Consider the following 19,877-nt stretch of genomic DNA (forward strand, 5'->3'; position numbering starts at 1 on the left):
ACCAGGCAAGGTAAGAGAAACCAAGTTTATTTTTGTTGCTCTTACAATCAGGCTTCAAAACAGTAACTTCAGATTTTTTCCTGTAGGTGAGCATAACCCTGAATTTAAGTTTTCCATGTGTGTAATTCACGTTTTCAGTAGGATTAATCACGTGCTTGTAACAGAGTTTGTATTTACCTGTTTTTCTGTGCTCGATCTTAATCTTTCTGATTATTCTAAGTCTTTGTCCAAATGACAGTGAAAGCAAAAACATGTCCCCATTGTTTTTATACAAGACATTTAGTTAACGAGGACAACCTCAGTGAGGTCCTTATTGTAAACTTCAGTATGATTTTATTAAGACCCTAGTTCAGTGACTGTCATCAAGTCTGCACATATAGTGATTGATTGTGATAATAAAAACAATTTGATTGTTGTATCCCTCACTGCTTCAATGAGACTTGGCTGCATTAGAGATAAGTTTGATTTTTTACTGATTGAATAGGTAATATTAGGAAGTACCTGACAACTTTGATAAGATATAAGTAACATTGTATTTCCTGTAGTTTGCTGAAGTGGCAAGGAGGATTTAAGGGTCTTACCTGCATATTTACTGTCCTTATGTGTGCAAAATGAACACACTAGACAGCCTTATTTGATTTAATGTAATATGCATTTCTCTTTCAGGAATGAGTATGTTAAAACATTCCAAAAAGCAACTGTTTTAGCCTAACAGTAGCGAGAATCTCAGAGAAATTTGCCAGGGATGCTACAGGGTATGATAGTAGAAGAATGTATGTGGTAATTAATTTGCAGTTGCTCTAATAAAATCCCACTATTTGCAGATTTCACAGTGTTAACTTCAGAGTGAAATATTACTATACTCATTTTCCCCTGCCCTTGTCTTTTCAAAATATACAGCCAATAATCAATGTTCTATCAACTTGTATCACTTCTTAATATTTCTTGTTATATGTGAAATTGGACACTGCATTTGTTCATATTGCTGGAAAAGTCCAACCTTCCTAATAAGAACGAGCAGATAAGAAGATTCAGGTTTCTGCTGTATCTGTGTTCTTACTGTGGGCTTCAAAACAAGAGTAAGTGGCTTTGAACCACCCTGTGATGTTCAGTGTTTACACTTTGTTCTCAGGTCTTGGGGAATATGAGATCAAACAGGTTCCTAGACAGAGGCCAAAAACTGTTTCTGCAATTAGAAATTATTACACAGGACCAGAAACAACCTATGTCTTGATATGTAGAGTCTTTGCTCAAGACATACCTTTAATAAGTTTCAGTTCATAAGTCTTCTCAAGAACAAAGTATGATTCTGTAAGTGTTTTCAAATATGTGAATTTGTAATGTCTCCAGTGAAGTCTAGTATGTTGCTAGACTTGGAGCAGCAATTACTCGGGAAGTTTTATTACTGTCTGCGAGATAACATTTCTAACCATTTTCCTAATAGCAATAAGATTGGCTTAATATGTCATTAATGATTACTACATTGTCTTTGTGAAGAAACTAACCATTAAAAGAAAAAAGCATCTTTGTGACCTGTTCATCCTAATTTTCACGTTTTTCAATTTATAGCATCAGGATGTAGACTACACAGAACTTTCATGTCTACAAGTAGAATATGACTGAAAACCCATGTAGCATTTTTTATCAGTGTTTTGCTTTTGGGGTCAACAGCATACTATAAATGACCCTGGCTGAGTAACAGCCAGTTAGTCTAAAAAATTAAAAACGCTTCAGGTAGTAAAGTTCTCTCTACATCTCCCTGATAGTTTAAAACTCCATAGTTTAAACTCACATCTCCCTGTGGGTTTAAAACTCCATTCTCCAGTTTAAAAACAAACAAACAAACAAAAAAGTATTTCCTCTTTTAGTTCTGGGAATGACCATGGAGTGAAGTTCTGATCTCTGCAATGATCTCTGCATGGATACATGCACAGACCTTCACTGGGACCAAGTTAGGGCTCATAGAGATTTGTGGTTATGCCTTACGAATACATTGCTGTGCTGCCAAACTGGCAACGGATGTAAACTGAAAACAGGATGTATTTTTTCCATATGTCTTTAATTTCTAGCAAAAGAGATGTAGAGTAGACCTTTGAAAGTACTTCAGTGCTGAAGTGAACCTAACTGTCTTGAGTCCCAAACTATTTGTTCAGTAGTTTTCAAGTCTTGACACAGCTGAAATCTGTAACTGCCTGTATTCCTACTTGTCAAATTCCCTGTATGCCAAAGTGTTGGTGCAGTGCAAGAACTGTTGTCAAGTCAAAAAGGGTTGAACAGCAAGATGTTCAAAGCATTGATTAGAATTATTGGTCCTTTCTTCCCCCAAGGGTTCTCAGACCACTGAGCCACAAGACCATGTTTTTTCTTATCTCACTGACTAATTTAGCAGAAAAGATTGGAAGAGTCTAGCTCCCAGGTATGTTCTGACAGTTAAATTGGTTACTAGAGACTAAGTCCTGGCCAATGTGGGAACTGAAATCTTCCTTCTGTCAAGCAGGTACTTCAGCTCCCAAGAAATTGGCTGAAGGGAAAGACAGGAAGGAAGAAGAAAGGAAAGCACAGCTTTCTGGGAGTTTGTTGTGAATGAAACTGCTTAAACACAGGTTTTCCCCCCAGGTGGGCTCTCAGGAGATGAATCCAAGTTGCTCTGAAGCAGGTCTCTTTCAGAGCAAAGTACCAACAAGATCTGGAGTAAGTAGTAAAACACCAGTATCGAACAAGTCTATCTAGGCTGCTTCTGACCCAGGGTGCCGATTTGCAGATTTCTTCCTAAGGTGTCTCTTCATACTCTTTGCATACCTGCTCCGAGACACAGGGGTTCCTACTGAAGAACTACAGTAAGGGCCCTAGCAGGTGGACAATGTATGTCACAACACCTTCATGTGTTTGTGGATTCAGTTCTAGACACTAGGATGTTGACACCTTGCTTCCAGGCTTGCCAAGAAGTGAACCTTCAGGTGTCTTGATAATAGTAGTTGTTAAACTTAAAGTGCATTAAGATTTTAATGTCTTTAAGGCTTGACAACAGCTAAGAGGAGGAATGAGAAGGTAGTTTTTAACTCTTCACTTGGAGTGAGGTTGGACACAGGCGCACTGGGGCTTTTTCTGAAACTCACACCTGCTAGGACTGTGGAAAACGGCCCAGTATCCAGGTTTATCTGGGACTAGCAGGACAAAACCTCTTAAGCAGGAGCCAGAAAAAGTCACACAGCTACACAGTAGGCTAGAGCTGTGGTTTGATTTTTTTTTCTAGTTTTCTACTTGTGATTTCTGCACTCGAGGCACAGGTACAATTTCTTGGCGGTCAAACAAAGGAGAATTTACTGATTTTAGCATTTAGAAGGCTAGTTTTGCTAGCACTAAGATAAATGCTGAACCTCAGGAAGTAGAGGAGTTTTTCTGTTTACTAACTCTCAGATTTTTCTGGCTCTGTCATTGTGGGAAAATACTAGTGTTCATTTTAGTATATTTATAACTCTGGAAAAAATATTATGTGTAATACATGATGATGTATTCTGAAGTGTGTGTGTATTCTTGTACACAGTGTGTATATATGTATCTAGATGTATTTATTTATATACATATATGTTTGCCAAATCCTATTGCTATCTGTACAAATCAACAGAAAAGTTCAGCTTTTCTGTTCAGATCATCAAAGGATCAACTACATTTTAAAGTGAATTCTATAGAGTTTATCACCCTTTAAAACTAATTAAGGTGCTGCTCTATTCTGCATTATTTCCTTTTAATTGGAAGAAGGCACCTAAATAACACCATCTACAACGATTTTGAACAGCTGCAATCCTAGAACTGTTGAATAGCAAAGTTGAGAATTCAATAGCGGTGGTAATTCAGCTGTGGTGTACTACAACAGTATTTCCCACTGGGTTTTGATGATGGGCAGGTGGCTCGTTATTGCTGAGTGGCCTGCCTAAAAATAAATACTGCAAGCTTATGGGATGTTTTGCACAATCAAATTAACATTTCTTGGGAAAGTTATTGCTTTCTTTCTTCCAGCTAACTGTATTAACAGTAAAACGTTAAGATCAGTCATATTTATACACACCTTGTGTGGAATTTGGGCAAAATCATGTTCCTTCCCCAAGTTCTGTGCTCAAGGATGTTACCTTCAGTAACAATGTTATAGTCATTATGGCTGAGCTGCTCTAATAGCTTGGTTTCTCCAGAAAGGTTGGAACCATCAAGCCATTTTTCTGTGCCTTTGCCTTTGTGTTTTGTGCTTCCCCTTCCTCCCCCCAGCTAGGAAACGTTGCTTTTCCCCTTGTCTTTATTCTGGTGCTTGTTGGACACTTTCCTTAGCTAATTCAGTGAGCAGAAAACTTTCTTTATCCTGGTTCGAAAGCTGAATTACCTTAGCTCAGGGTCTGACAAAAGGGCCTGTGTGGCAGTGAGCAATTAGATTGTCTCAAGCTGTCACTCCCCTCATGTTTTCAGAGCAACTGAAGAATGCATAATAAAAACTCACAGCCAGAACTGCAAAAGCAGCTCTGAGCCCTTTGGGTGCTTGGGTGGAATGATGTGGAACGATGTGGATGGAAGGTAGTCTATGTTTTTCAGTAGCTGCATGGGCCGTTCTGGTATGTGAGGATTCCTCAATCTGTAAGGAGTGGCATTCATTTTTTCCATAATTTTTTCTTGCACCGCCTTCTCTTCCCATGCCCTAACCTTCATGCCCTGGGACAGAGCAGCAGTGCCTTAGCAGCTGCCGGGCTGCTGTTGAAGATTTTGCACCTGCTTGAACTCTCCTGAGAGAGGCAAGACTGCTTTGTGCGACATGCTGTACATACATTTTTCCCCATACTCAGAAATGTTTTCACAGGCTGTGAACAGAGAACAAGTAATTTGAAGACATTAGTCATTAAAAACATCATCAACCTGGAACAGTTCAGTAGTTAAACAGCAAATCTATTATGAATAAGTTGAGCAAGAGACTATAGGTGTGATCACAGCTGCTGAGCAGTGTTGCTGCAACTTGGTGAAACTATACTCATTTGTGCAGGAGGTGGAGACTTAATTAATTGAATATGATTGCTGAATAAAGCTTAAAATCACAGAACAGGTATGTTCATGCTAAAACAGTTTGTATTGCTGAACTTTTTATTTTTTTAAAGAAGTTAGACTGATCTAATCCTGACTGTTTCCTATGATAACAATAACAGTGCCTTAAAACAAGATACTAACCAGGAAATAATGTGATGGAAGGTGTGTTTAAGAAGAGGTATTTGGCATGGCTGTCTACCATCTTGGAAGTAAGCAGTGGGGCTTCTGAAGCAGGGAAGCCCTTGAACTTCATTCAGCATCTTTCCTTTGGCAAAATACTTGTCCACAGTGTGGCCAAACTGAGTCTGTATTTCTGATGCCCAGATGGGAATGTGCAAGTGGCAAGAAGTAGAGGTAGTGCTCTGAAAAGTCAGAGAGCTGTGGTAAAAGCAGAAAACTCTTTGTTTTATCTCTGCTTATTCTTATTCCCCTCTGATACCCTCATGAGCTTCTATACTACGTGTGGGGTTCCTTGACGACAAGCACAAATAATGCAGCAGCAATGAAGAACTGGGTCACACCGTCACATTCAGAGCAGGTTTGGGATTTAAAATGGTGCCTTGCCCATTGCTGCTTGCTTGCTGCTACCCTCCTGCTGGGCCATGCAACAGGCAGTGAGAGCAATAGCACAGTTACAGTGCAAAAGCATCTGGCATAGGTTGAATTGTTATTTGGCTGTAATGGGGGATGGTTTAAATGATACTGTTGGAGCCCAGAGAAAGAAAGGTTTCAAAAAAACCTGGTACTTTAAAAAAGCAATGGGTCTTGTTACGTCTCTGATTGTCTGCTTCATAACAATAATAAATGTGCACACAAGAATGTGATTAATGAATTCTGAGTGGAAAGAAAGGAAGTGGGGAAAATAAGCACTTTTAAAAGCTGGAATAGAAATTTCTGTGAAATCCCAGCTAAATTACTGTTTACACAAAATATGTGCCTGAAGTGCTCTCTCTTTGGTATACAATACAAGTGTGAAACTAAAATATGCCATTATTCTACCAGATTATTAGAAATACCATGTACAGTGATTTCACCATACTTTGAAAACGAGGAAAAATGTCCATAGCTTTTTATAGCAATTTAGTCCAGAAGGAAATTAAAAATGTGTATGTGCATGTCTTGTAGGAGCCTCAAAGTTACATCCAAGTGCACAGTGCATTTACTGGATGACTATATGGAAAAATAATAGCATTCAGATATTTAGGTTATCTAGAGAATGGTAACTATGTGGGATTATTGAGCTAAGGTGCAGCAAGTTTTAAGTCGAATGAACTTGGAGGTTGCATATAGTGCTTTGCATTTATATAAAGCAAGCTCAAGGTTGAATGCAGCATTCAAGTTGTAAAATGGACGTAGAATGAGTAAAAAAACCTGCAATTACTTCAGTGATGATCCATTCAGGTTAAGAATTTTCATCTTTGCTGTTGCCATAGTAATCTGTTCCCCTGTCACTACCACATTAAAAATCCATTCTGTAAAACTGTTGTTGCCAATATTGAACACATAACAGACAAAAACATTTTTTTAATAGCTTACGTATATTATTTGCAACAGGAAGAACTAGATCTTAAAGAGATGTATGTGTACTTAAAAAAAAAAAAAAAGATTAGTATTTTTGTAATATATTGTAAGAACACTATATTTGTGCTGCAGTATTGATGTCAGTATAAAATAGTTTGCAAATAATACAGCAATGCAGTGTCAGTTGAACTCAAATAATTGAACTCTTCTGCTAAACTACAACAAACCCATATGTTCCTGAGTTAAGTATTTGTTTTGGTAACATGCTGTAGTGGCAGGCTTTTGAAACTACATGGCTATTTAACCTTCTGCTGCTCCCCAAGTCTGATTCTCTTCAAGGATTGACTTCAGTGGTTTTGTCTGGTCTGGTGTAATTCTGGAATGAGAAGAGAGTTGTGGCCCCTGACAGTTGTACATTTGTGATCTAAACCAAAATTCCTCCTGTACCCAGGCTCAACAATGAGTTCAGATGGATAATGAATTGTAGGAACAGGCTTTTGTAAGTGCATCCCAACGAGGAGGGAAAGGAATTTAAAAATTTAAAAAAGCTAAACTAGTAAGACATAGTCAGACATAAATATATAAATACATAAATAAAAATATATTTAACCAAACCGAGTAAAATGTAAATATGTTTCAATAAAAACGAGATATATGCCTTGCATACTCTGGACTGAGATGCAGAAGTTGACTAAAATCAAAAGGTATCCAAGCCATGAATTTAATAACTCAGGAGTTAACTAATAACATTGTAACAAAGAGTAGACAACTGAAGTATGGCCCTCAGTCTGATCACCAACGATGCAAATCTCATTCCTTTTTCCGGCTCAGCATTTTTTTATCATCTAACCATCTCTATCTAGCCTTCATCCTTTGAATTCTTATGCTCTGACCATATCATGCTTTGTTTCACTTTTCGTGTCTTCCACTTGCCACTGTCCCTACACACTTCTGTCCCTCAGTTCTCTTTGAGTGCCTTGATCTAGGAACAGTATTGATTTAATACAGAAGAAACATCAGAGGAGAAGATACAACAAATAGCTACAATGCTATTGGGCATTAATAGAAGAATTGAAGTCAAGAAGTGAATTTAGTTTAGTACCTGGCAGTATCTTCTAATTTTTTTCTTTTTCTTTTGATAACACAGGATGAACTGTTTTTTGGCTTTTAATGCAAGTGTATACTCCTGTCTTGGGACTTTGGGGTTAGTTTTCTTTTAAAGAATGTTCTCGTTGTTGTTATTATTATGATTATTAACAATAATAACAATATTAACAATATTGTTAATAATAATAATAATAATAATCTTAGTAAACTGCCCATTTATAAAGAGTGTTTCATTTGCTTCTCTTCACCTGTTTTTGCAATTCAATTGTGAACCTTCAGAGCATGCTACTGGGTAAACATCTACCCAAGAACTGAGACTGCAGGTCACCAGACAATGGGCCTGCTCTGGTTCCTCTCCATGGGCTCCTGCAGATTGCTCAAGCAAAAAAGGTGCCTCTGGTATTCCAGGTAGCCGTGCACCCTGTATAGGTCACTAAAGACAGAAGTTTAGAAGTGGTTTGTGTTGTGGCCATACACGTTCATTAGCCATTAACTCTTACAGAGGGTGATGGCATGGTTGAGGTTCCTCTTCCAGTCCAAGACAGGAGTTGGTGCTTGTGGTAGGAGTTAGCCTAGGGGTCACAAGCTCCCAGATGCTTACCTGTAATAAGTGCTGCTGGATGTAAAGTTTGGTAAATTAGGCAGTGGGACACATATCTGACAAGTTTGTTTTTATTTGAAAACTCGTCATAGTATTAAAGATAATAAATCTGTCTTATATGTATAAAATCAAAAGAATTCTTGAGGTCAACGTAAATTTGGCTCTTAACTTGCCCCCATCACTACACATTTCTGTGCTCCTTCCACATTGTAGGTGTTTCAGAGGGTCACCAGAAAAGCCCAGGTAGACTTAGATAGAGGAGAGGTTTGAAGTTATCTTTGACTTTTATGGACCTTTTTTATTAAAATGCTCAGAGCTGTAAATGTAGTAATAAGAAACTCATTTATCTTGACAAAAGTGCTGCCATAAACTATTCAGCACTCATAAAATAACCTTTTAAATTATTGTTTCTGCTGGTATCGATAAATTCATACAAAGTGCTTAAAGGTCAGGCATTGCCAGAAAAATGTCTTTTCAGCTTGTTAATTAAAGGTTTGTAAGAATGTACACCAGCTTGCTCTTTGGACAAACTGGAAAAAGGGAAGGAGAGGGAAAAGAAAAAAAAAAAAAAAGTACCACATGGATTAAACTGTTAGTGTGGAATTAGAGAGTGACGTGTGTTTGATCCACCAGGCTCACCAACATAGTTGTCACTGACCTAAAAAATAGGGGACTCAAATGTGACTGTGCACTGACAGATGAGATGACATTAATCAACCATAGGGATGAGAAACTGGAAAAAGGAAGTCTGGCTTTTCCACCTGTACAAAAGGTTAGCCCTGACAATGTTATTTTGCCCCAAATGTTAGTTTTTTCATCACTAAAATGGAGATTAGCCTAGGTGAAGTACCTTGAGATAAAGATGAAATGTGTTGCAGGAAAAGTTGAGAGATTTCTGTTGTTGAATTTTTCTAATACATCTTAATCTATTTATTGCCCATGCTGAGAAACAATAACTAACCAATGCAAAGGGTGAAAATTAAAGTAGATTCTTAGACAGCTTTCTGTCTGACCATACTATAGTGCTATTATTAATGTGAGGTTAAAATTTTGAATTTTCTCTTGGCCATATGATTTTTGTACTGACATTGTTTGAATATTAAATAACAGGTTCTTACTGTAACAGCATTTGCAAGCAATAGGCTGTATCTTTGTCACTGAAAATTTCATAACCCAAGAATGCTGTAAATTGTTTTTTCTGTCTTGAGATGGCTGCAGAACTCCTACTTCAGGAAAATAAATAGGAAGATTTTTTTTGAGAATGCAGGTGACAGAATTAATGATAGTTCATTCCTCCGATACCCACATCCTGCCTTTGTTTTCAAGTGAAGCCAAGAGAAGAGTGCAGAGTAGTTTTATGGCATTTCTTGTTTCTTCCCATTCACATTCCTTTTGATTCTGTTGCTGTGTGTTTTTAAACATAGCAGAATTGGCACAGCAACGCATCCAGCAGCTGAGATGTGCTCCTTTCTCACAGGACAGAGGCATTGTATTCCAGACAGATTTATTATTTTAGTTTAGTTTAGTTTAGTTTAGTTTAGTTTAGCTTAGTTTTCTCATGATTGATATCTGAAGTAGTACAGATTTGTTACTCAGACATGGAGTTTTTTTGCATCCTACCAACTGATAACCACATCTTATCTTCCAAGCAAATGGATTCTTATCTTTATAGTCAATTCCCAATTTCACTCAGTGTCAGCACTTCTGATTTTGATGCATGGTATTCTGTCTGCCAGTCTGAAAATCCTTGCAAATCCAGTCGTATCTGTAGGAATATGAATATCTGAATGTGCTTTTCCAAGGCCCGTGGTAGCATGTATAAAAACAATGAGAGTTGCAGCCACACTTTAAGCACAACCTTCCAGATGGAAGAACTTTGTGTTTTAGCTTGCAGTAGAGATATATGTGCTGCCCAAAAGAAGTTTTGGAGTTTGCAGAGAAAACTTGGCTTGGACTCATTGCATTACCAAAGAAAACTTGTTCTATTCATAAACACTGCTGGAATTGAGGGAAAATGTAGATTATACTGTGCGATAAACTTCTAGATCCTCTAGCATGGGTTTCCTTTTGATATTGACCTTAAAAAGCAAAATAACTGGGCTGAATTAATTAGCTCATGCTAGTATAAAGCAGGGAGTGGTGATACATCTAGTAAGTGGTGATAGCAGCAGGTGGCAGCTCAGGTTCTCCTTCCATCTGGACTGCAGGAATTCATCATGTTGTCCTTCCCAATGTATGAGACCATGATACGGTAGAGAGGACAAAGAAGTCATTAATTCAGACAGTTTTAGTACCCTCCCCATATTTGTTATCCCTTGTGTCACCCTATCACTGCAGTGATAACTGCAGTGGGAACACTCCCTCTACCTCACTCTGCTGCCAGTATCCTCACTTATGCAGGAAGGTAAATCTTGCATGTTTTTGTGTCCTCAGATAGAAATGCTGTGTTTGTTTGTTTGTTTTCCCCTCTCTGGCTCAATACAGTATTAATGGAGTATGTTTTTCCATAGATAATCCAGGGTACTGATAATCCACAAGAAAATCCACTCAGAAATCCACTCAGAAAAAAAATCCACTCAGAAAAAAAATGACTTGCATGTTTATAACTGTACAACTGTATAGCTGTACAACTCTCCTTGGTGGTTAACTCTGGCAAATTTTAAACTTTCCTGAATATATCACATCACATCACCAGATGAGAGGAGTGGCAGTGTTGAAAATGTGAGATCAGTAGGAAAGTAAATCAGTAGGACAGGTACATCAAAAACATTCAGCATGAAAATACACGGTATTCTTAACAAACACTATAGTTAAAATGAAACAGGCTATTTTACAACTCTGATGCTGAAGTCTGAGAATAACAGATCAGCACAAAACTGGTACAGTCTCATTTTGCTTGAACTGGCTATGCTATAGTTTCACTTTTATTGATAAATTCCATGATCAGATTGCGATATCATTAGCATGCTTTATGTTTACTGTCTGTGATCCAATATCTTTGTTTTGAGGAAAGCTAAATTCAGAAAAATTCACTTGAACCTGTTTTTCTTTCCTTATTAGCCATTTCTAGCAGCCTAATAAGTTTTTGATCAGTGACTAAGTGTCTCTTGCTCTTATAATGACAGTCATCTGCTTGCTTATATTGCTATGTCATCCCAATAGTAATTAACAAACATTAGATAGAAGTTGTTAAATTTTGTCTTAAGAATACTGGCCAGTTAACCAAAATAGGAACTTCACTTGGGGTTGAGTGAATGAAAGAGGATAAAAAGGAAAAGTTTGAAATATTCTTTAGACCTAGGTCCCCATCTTAAAATTGTAAACTATCTGTCCTTTTTGTTGGAGAAAATGAAGTACAAGTTATTTACAACATCTCAGATTCAGTATTTTAGGAACATCTGTGGGTGAGGCTTGAAAAAGATGTGCCATTCAGACCACCTATAATAGAATTCATAAATGTACATCTATAGATATCTGTACCGCTATAGATGGATGAGAAGTCAGCAAAGAATAGGGGCTGAGCAGACACCAATTTGTAGGGGTGGGGAAGTAATTTGTTCTTGAATGTATTACAAAAGCATATTTTGCTTACTCTGTTGGCGTCTTTCTGAATTCATAAGGGATAAAGACAATACTGGGTTAATAGATATCGCTTCTCTGCCTACAAAGTAAGCTGTATGTAGAAGACAGCAATGTATTTCCTCATAGAAGGAGCTACCTCAGATCTCTTAAATAAGCTTTGAGTAAAATTGTTATGCAACAGAGAGAAAAGTGAGTAGAGAAAATGAAGGTGGATGATAATAGCTATTGTGTTGGCCCAAATGGGTGCTATCTTTGCTGAATGTTGTGTTATAGTGTGCTACAGTAGATTTTTAAGTACCTTTCCGTTTCAATAATTCAGTATTTACTATTTACTAAGACACAGTGAACTTCGCTTATGACCCTGGCTACCATGAAATGCATCATCTTACCAGTGCACATTTTGAATTCTCACTGTGGTGCATTTCACCTTTCTCTTTTGAAAATATGCAGGTGCCTAGACAGCCTTCAGCCATGTCTGCACAGTTGTGTTTTCCACGTGTTCCAAGAAAACTTCACAATAACGAGGCATATCCTTTGCACTCACAATTAGGACCTGTGGTGAGGAGAAAGCAGGCTTTAATGAACAGTGGTTTGAGGAGATAGTTAAAGAGAAGGAAGAGTGACTCTTACAAGGGGTGAGAGAGCTCCAAGTGGACTGCCATGGTATACCCTTCTGCCAGAAGTCAAAGGAAGAAACAAAGAGCTGGAAAAGGAATTCCTGGGTAGGGCAAAGTTTACCTGAGAAAGTTGTGCCATTGTTTTAAACCATTTTCAACTGTTTTTCTTCCAACAGACTTTGGGAACTATCACTGCAGTGCCCATTAAGGTTCCTCAGGTCAGCTCCTTGCAGAGGTTGGCAGGACAAGGACCAGCAGTGCTACCTCAGGTACAAAATACAGTTCCAAGTTGTGTTTTTTTTTTGTTTGTTTGTTTGTTTTGTTTTGTTTTGTTTTGTTTTTTCAATGTCATTTTGTATGTATTCTGCTCTGTTCCTCTCTGATCCCCAGGCCTGTGTAGGTCAGCACACACATTTGGCTGAACAAAGACTAACTTATTTGATCCCGTATATTACTGGGCAGCTCACCGGTGAGTTGAACAGCAGAACTGTGATTTTCTCCAATTTATGAAGAAAAGAAAAATCAGTTTTCTTTTGGAAGCATACTGTTTTAGCCATAAAAAAAAAAAAAAGCAAACCTCATGTTCATTGTGGAAGAACAAAATACATACGGTGAACTGTAAATTTTATGCTTTATAAGATGAATCAGAAATCACTAATGCAAAAATCTGCAAATCTATAGTTAAAAAAGAGGTAGAGGTATTAACCTTTGTGTTCAAGATTTAGACACATGCATTCTTTTATTCTTTTACTAACTTACTTGTTTTCTCTGTGCCTATCCCAGTATAGTGTTTGGCCCAACCAACCCAGATGCCAGACTGAGGCAGGATTGGCTGGGTAGGAATGAAAGGCAAGTTATGCTCACAGACTGAGACCTGAGTTTTCTTTTCTGAATATCCAGCACAGTTTCCACTACTATATACTTTGTTCCCCATTTCAACCTTCTTTCTCAAAAAATTTAAATGTCATTTTCAACATGTGTTTTATTGCAGTTCTATGATTTTCTTTTCAGGCTTGTGATTATTAAGTATAAATCTATTTTCCCTGTGTGGCCCTGAGAGGTCTATTTTTCTTATATGAACATTGATCTATCTCTGAAGTCAATGTTGGGTCTTTCTGTTGCTCCTGTATTTTTTTTTCCTAATATTTTCTTAGTGCAGAATCTAGTAGCAGATCTATGAGCTAAATCTGCCTGGGGAAGGAGTATTTCCAAGATAAAGTTCTTAAATTCTCTCTTGAAATTACATTTGTGGAAAACAAAGTTCTGAACATAAAGGAAGGTCATAGTTTTCTTATTAAGTTTGAGACTGCTTTTCAGTTGTTCTTTCAGCATAATGACACATTGATTTTTTGCCGTTTTGGGGTGTCAAAGATTAGCAGATTGCTTCTGAAAATAGATGAGGTTCAAGAGCAGTGGAAAGACCTGTAACAGGGGCTTAAATTATCATTAAGGTTATGTTTTAGCAATGATGATGACATTGCAAATGTTGCACTTAGAGAAGCATCAGTGTTCTATGCTTTTGTTAGTAAGAAGAAAAATTTTCCTTTGGTGTTAATTACATTTTGAAGAATTGAAAAAAAGTGGAAGAAGCTGATTTCCTGAACTTTTTGAAAATAACACAGATTCCTTCTACCTTGCTGTTGAGCTCATGGCAGTATTTGTGTTTGTATTTCACTTTTCACTTGTATCCTAGCACAGTCTTTAACTTCAGGTCAGTTTATGCAATCATACTTAATATTGATGAAATACCAGTGCTTTTACAGCAGCCCTGGGCCATAGTTTTCTACTTCATACAGATAGCATTGGAAATAACTACAAAGCAATCTTACTGCTGTCAGAACTAAAACAGAAGTATGCAGCTACAAAGAAGAACACAGTACCAGGAGTACTTCTTATGTTCTGAGCATTTTCTGACTTTTTACTGGACCAGACCACCTTCTTTCGCAACTGCCTTGCCCCATTTACAGGCTGTGTCTTTCTCTGCAGTTTGTCACGGTCTATATGTTCATCTCCCTCCTGAAGCTTGCAGAGAAATTTAACATTTCCATATTGTTTCCCCATCAAAACTTTCTGCTTGATGTTTAAAAGAGATCAAGTTTACATTTTGATATGATTTTACAGTCAAGCAGAAAATCATCACATAAATAAACTGAGGCACTTAACTGTACTTATGTAAAAAAATACATACAGCTTTCTCATTTTCCACATTTGTATGGATACTTGTCATTTGTTTTGTTCATTTGAATGGGTTTATGGTATGACCCCCAGGAGCTCCTCCATATGGGGAATGAAGATTCAAAATCCACACATTCTCAAATGGCAGAAAAATCCCATCACTTAGTGCAGAACTGCTACTAAATGTAGAACAAATAAACATCAATTACAAGTTCATTGTGCAATACAAATAATATTTCTTTAGGCATTTATTATTTACTGGAACAAGACTCTTTGGTGGACATTTTTCCTTTTTTTAAAAAAACTTTTCTCCAGAATATTAATTTATTTTTGTTTTCCTCAAATAAATAACATTTCTGCTGTGACCCGTGACATTCGGGATTTTAATTCCAGATCATCTTTTTCATCTTATATTGGCCTTTGACGTTTCCAGTTGGCTGAGACACTATGAAACTGTAGACTCTGCTGCACTCTCAGAACCAAATTGTGGAGGTCCTTTACTCAAACACATGGATGATGCATTCTTACTCTTGAGCTATTCCTCCATATTGCACCTGTCATCTGTAAGGAGGGGTGGCCCCATGTCAGGCTAGGGCTCCAGTTTCCAGCTGTGGTACAGACAATCTGTTTATTTTGAACCATTTTACATAAAAATGTCACTCACACTGTAGGCTACCTGAAGGCACGTGAGAAATCTTAATTTAAGTTCTTCCAGTGGGACACTTTAAATAAAGCAGCAAAGACATTAAAATAAGCCTCCCATTTTGTTGTCAGTAATTTGGGCCCAATCCAATTTTCATTCAAATTGATGGAGTGATACTGAAGATTTGAATAGTAGTTAGATCAGATTATTATGCTATTTCTCTGACCTATTTTTCCAGTCTTGGTTGAAGGCAGGGCTTGAGATTGCTTTGTTGATGGCATTCCTGACTGGAATAGCACAGAGCTGCACAGCAGAAGGCCATGGTGGAACTATCACATAGATTAGCAGTGAACAGAAACAGGCATACACAGGTGCTTTACATAAAACATGCGTGTTTTTCAGTAGCCCCTAGCCAGTTCTACTGCCAAGAGCTGCTTATTTTTTATCTTCTGGAGTGATTTTAATATGCGTTGTTCAGTAGGGTCTGAATTTGATCACTTCAGGCTGCTTTGGGGCAAGGACTGCTTTGTTGCCACATGTTTATTCATCACAGGTACAGTGTGAACCCTGTTAGAGGCTGTGGTCTTTAGATGTTCCCCAAACCTAAGTGCATATTTGGATTTATAACATTTCTTGTCATAGTTACCATCAGCACAGTCCCACTGACAGCTGCTGCTTCTCCTCATGTGTACCAAAACCAGCTCCTGGCCTCCTCAGTGACAGGACTTCTGGAAGATTTCTTAAAAGGAAAGTAACTCCTATAGCCAGAACCCAAGCTCTGCAATGACACTGTATACTGCAGGAGAAGTGTTGTAACAGACAGAACCTCTGTGTCAGAACCTCTGTGTGTGTCCTAAGTCTAAAACATTTTAAAGTGTAATGTGTTAAGACTGTGCATAGGCATTAAAAAATGAAAAAAAAAATCATATCACTAAATGTGAGTCAGGCTTCTGTGAAAGTAGAAAAGAAGCTAGCAGATATGCATGTCTGTATAAAAAGTTAAACTGGATTATGCAAGAGAGAGACTAGTATTTTATTGTTTTTTTGAGTATGGAATAATCGAATTGGGTGAAGTTGTTATTACAATGTCACAGGAGAAAAGGACTATAATCCCCTAAGGGATGTCATTCACCTTTCTGGCATACAACCCTCTGCACTTCCAGGGGGATGTGTTGGAATGCTAGTGGAGGAGGAGGCATAATCCAATTCAAGGTAACTTAATCAGCATGGCATATAACTAAGCAAAGGGTTTTCCAGCAGTATTTAATATTCATTGACTGTATGCATGCAGAAAACATAGAAACAAAATTGCTTTTTCTCAAAGGAAAGGTTTGCAGGGGCCTGGTTGAAAATGTAGCCCTTAATAAATATAGTTGTTAATCTGTTTTATTCTATATAAGATTTTATACTGTGCTCATCACTGTATTTGGAACGCCTTTCAGTAATGTATCAAGCAGAAAGATTAACATCTGTTGTAAGCTATTTCTTCTCTCATCCTTTCCCTTTGGGAAGAAGCATGTGCAACTGAGGGTTCTGGTTAGGACTTCTTTTTATCAGTTTGTTTATTTTAAATAGGCATGTTACTATTAATTACATGCCACTGTGTATTTCTGTCAGAGGAGGATAACAAAGAAAATGTTTTTTGTTGAAAGTGATGAGGTTTGTGTCCTCAACTCTTAGAGAAGAAGGTCGAGATGCCTCCTTATATGAGCATTAGTCTCCTTATATGAGCATTAGTCTGGCTGTAGAGACTCCCTTTGAAGGGAAGCTTTGACTATTGGATAGAACAAAACAGAACAGTTCAGTTCAGTTGGAAGGGACCTTCAAAGATCAGCAACTGCAAGTGCCTGACTGCTTCAGGGCTAACCAAAAGTTAAAGCATATTATTGAGGGCATTACCCAAATGCCTCTTGAACACGGACAGGCCTGAGGCATCAACCACCTCTCTAGGAAGCCTGTTCCAGTGCTTGACCACCCTCACGATGAAAACATGTCACTTTGTTGGAAAATCTGTGGGAATCTTGGTTACTCACTAGTGGATAGGTTTGATGGGTAGCCTGTGTTGCTGATGGAGGCATGGGTTTGCTGGAGCATCCAGAGTGCTCCATGCTATGTATTTTACATGTGCACCAAGACAGATGAAGGTATGAATAAGGCAGTGTGATAAGAAGTGTTCCTTGAGGATGGTAATATGCTGGCAGTTGGCACTGACAAGAAATCTAGTCTTCAGCAGTATGGACAAAGCTGAATGTATGTGTGTAGGAAAGAGGTCTGCACCCAGATGCAAACTCTTCACAATGCCTCCATCTTCTCTGCCTTTTTGAGTTTCTGTTCTTAATTAGAGAACTTATCCATGGTGGTGGTGAAGAAGAACCGGGACTGCTGATTCTTGAGTCTTTCAGATCTAGCCAGTGTCATGAACATTTTGTAAAAGATCTGGAAAGACTCATCTCCATGATAGTCTGCAAGTAGGAGCCTAAACTATACAACATACAGGAAAAATTCAAGTTGTTTTAACATTTGACACTCTACCTTTTCCCCCAGGTAAAGTCTTGTGTTTCTCCAAATGCTGTTTTGCAGAGTATCAGGAGGGTGAGAAGTGTCCCCTTTCTCCACTGACACCATTTGCATCCATGCAAATGATGGCTTCAGATCCATGGCTGGTTTGGGTCTGGACTATGCTGCCTCTCTGAACCTCATTGTCAGTTGTATAAACCTACAGTAGGACTCTGGTCACACAACAGCCTGAAAGAAAGGTTTTCCCAATGTGCCGTACCTCAGCAGAAGCTTGGAAGAAGTCACTGCACCACTTAATGTCCCTAGAACCTTCACTTTAACCTCTTGATATCTGAACTTTTTGTGTGCTTTCATCTGGTTCAGGCTGCCAGCAAACAGAACCTGTTTTTGTCATTGTAGATAATGGTGACACGATACATAAAGACTAGTGATGCTTCATCCAGTCTCAGCTCCTTAAACCCTGAGCAGAGTTATGTCATCATTTAAACTTTTTGGTTTTCACAAGTCATGGCTGGTCAAATTATTATAATGTGCCATTATTGTTGTCCAGAATCACAAAAAGCTCTTAGCATGATGGACAGCATGAAACAGTGACATCCTGGTCTTTAAAGTGACAGCAGAATTTGGGCCTGTTATAAATCGCTCAGTCCCAAAATAGGATTATAATCAAAATTTAAAATTTATTAAAAGAATAGAGGTAAGCAAACAACGCTGGGTGCGTCGGGAGTCTCCGCTCCACCTAGATGCACGCCAGTTACATCAAGCAGCTGATTTTTATGCTCCTAGGCTGATACATATTCATTACTACTTCTAAAAAAAACACGGGTTATTATAATTAGCTTCCGAGATCCAAACCCTCCTACTGGAACATACGCATCAGTCTCCGGTGGTCCCCCTGGGAGTCTCTGGGGGTCTTTCATGCTGAAGGCTTGTAGTCTTACTCTCAGGGTTTTTTTTCTTACACAGCGTTCCCTTCAAGTTTTGTCTTCTAGCCATCCTTCAGCTTCTTTCTTCTCCTTAATCTCCTGGCCACCTGGCCAGATATCAGGGGCTTGCATAGTGTCCCATTCAGAAGTCATAACAGTTACTAGTTGTTAGCAGTTGTTCTGAAACCCCCAGACATAAGAGACTTCAAAGAAAGAACATACAAATACAAATAGCTCTCTATTGACACTTCATGAGTTGTTAAAACATTCCTCACAGGCCATTCACAGGGACACTCCAGTCACATCTATAGCAGTGCTAAATCAACCACAAAGAAGGCAAAAAGGCTGTAACTGTTAGGAATAAGAGTTTGGAATAACAAAAGCAAGTAGGCTCATGGATTTGAGGAATATTTCTGAAGATTTGATAAATTGACTATGATGAGGGGGAGACTGGGACACTGGGAGGAAAGGGAAGAAACCACGTCTGTGGAAGAATTAAATTGCCAGTGCAGGACCCAGAGACAGACAGAACTGCTCTCTATTGACACAAATTGTTAAAACATTCCTTTGCAAGGTACAAGAACTATATACATTAACCATTCTGTTTTTCTTAGACTTGTGGTTTTACAAGGGTATGTAAGACAGAAGGTCACATTCATCATACCATGCGGCCCTAGCACTGTTCCATACTGACACGAATCAGATGAACATATCTCACAGGCCCAAGGAGAGCCTGGTTGTGTGGGTTGGTCCAGAGCCCACCTATAGATGTGTAAGAATAGAAAGAGAGCAGACAGATGTTGGTTGTGCCTAAAGGCTTCATAGACACTTTGTATTTAAATTGAAGCAAGTTAATCATAGATGAGTATCTGAGAGAGAAGCAAGCTGGCTTGAAATACTGAGGAGAGTAGAAATAGAAGTTATTGACTGTTGTGCTAAATCACAGTCTAACTTTTATATTTGTATTGTAATCATTAACAATGAGGATTAAATTCTTTCCTCAGAGACACATAGATAACTGCATATTCAAGGACAGAATCATTGTGCAGAACAAAAAAACAGAAATCCTTGTCAACTTCAACCCCTGTGTGATTTGGTTTTTGTTGTTGTTGTGTTTTTTTGTTTGT

The 19,877-nt window shown here is 38.2% G+C and overlaps 1 protein-coding gene across 6 annotated transcripts in view; it reads left to right on the plus strand.

Moving 5' to 3' along the window:
* The window catches only part of PHF21B (PHD finger protein 21B), a 176,132-nt gene that overhangs the window by 118,316 nt on the left and 37,939 nt on the right, over positions 1-19,877 (plus strand). For all 6 annotated transcript variants that reach the window (XR_011810829.1, XM_072041399.1, XM_038173369.2 and 3 more), the window contains one exon: positions 12,666-12,758. Coding sequence is in view for 5 of the 6 variants with exons in the window: in XM_072041399.1 (XP_071897500.1) it covers positions 12,666-12,758 (93 nt within the window). In the remaining variant the exon portion in view is untranslated. The remainder of the gene's footprint in view (positions 1-12,665; positions 12,759-19,877) is intronic.

The sequence above is a fragment of the Anas platyrhynchos genome, chromosome 1 (genome assembly GCF_047663525.1).
Source record: "Anas platyrhynchos isolate ZD024472 breed Pekin duck chromosome 1, IASCAAS_PekinDuck_T2T, whole genome shotgun sequence".
NCBI lineage: Eukaryota > Metazoa > Chordata > Aves > Anseriformes > Anatidae > Anas > Anas platyrhynchos.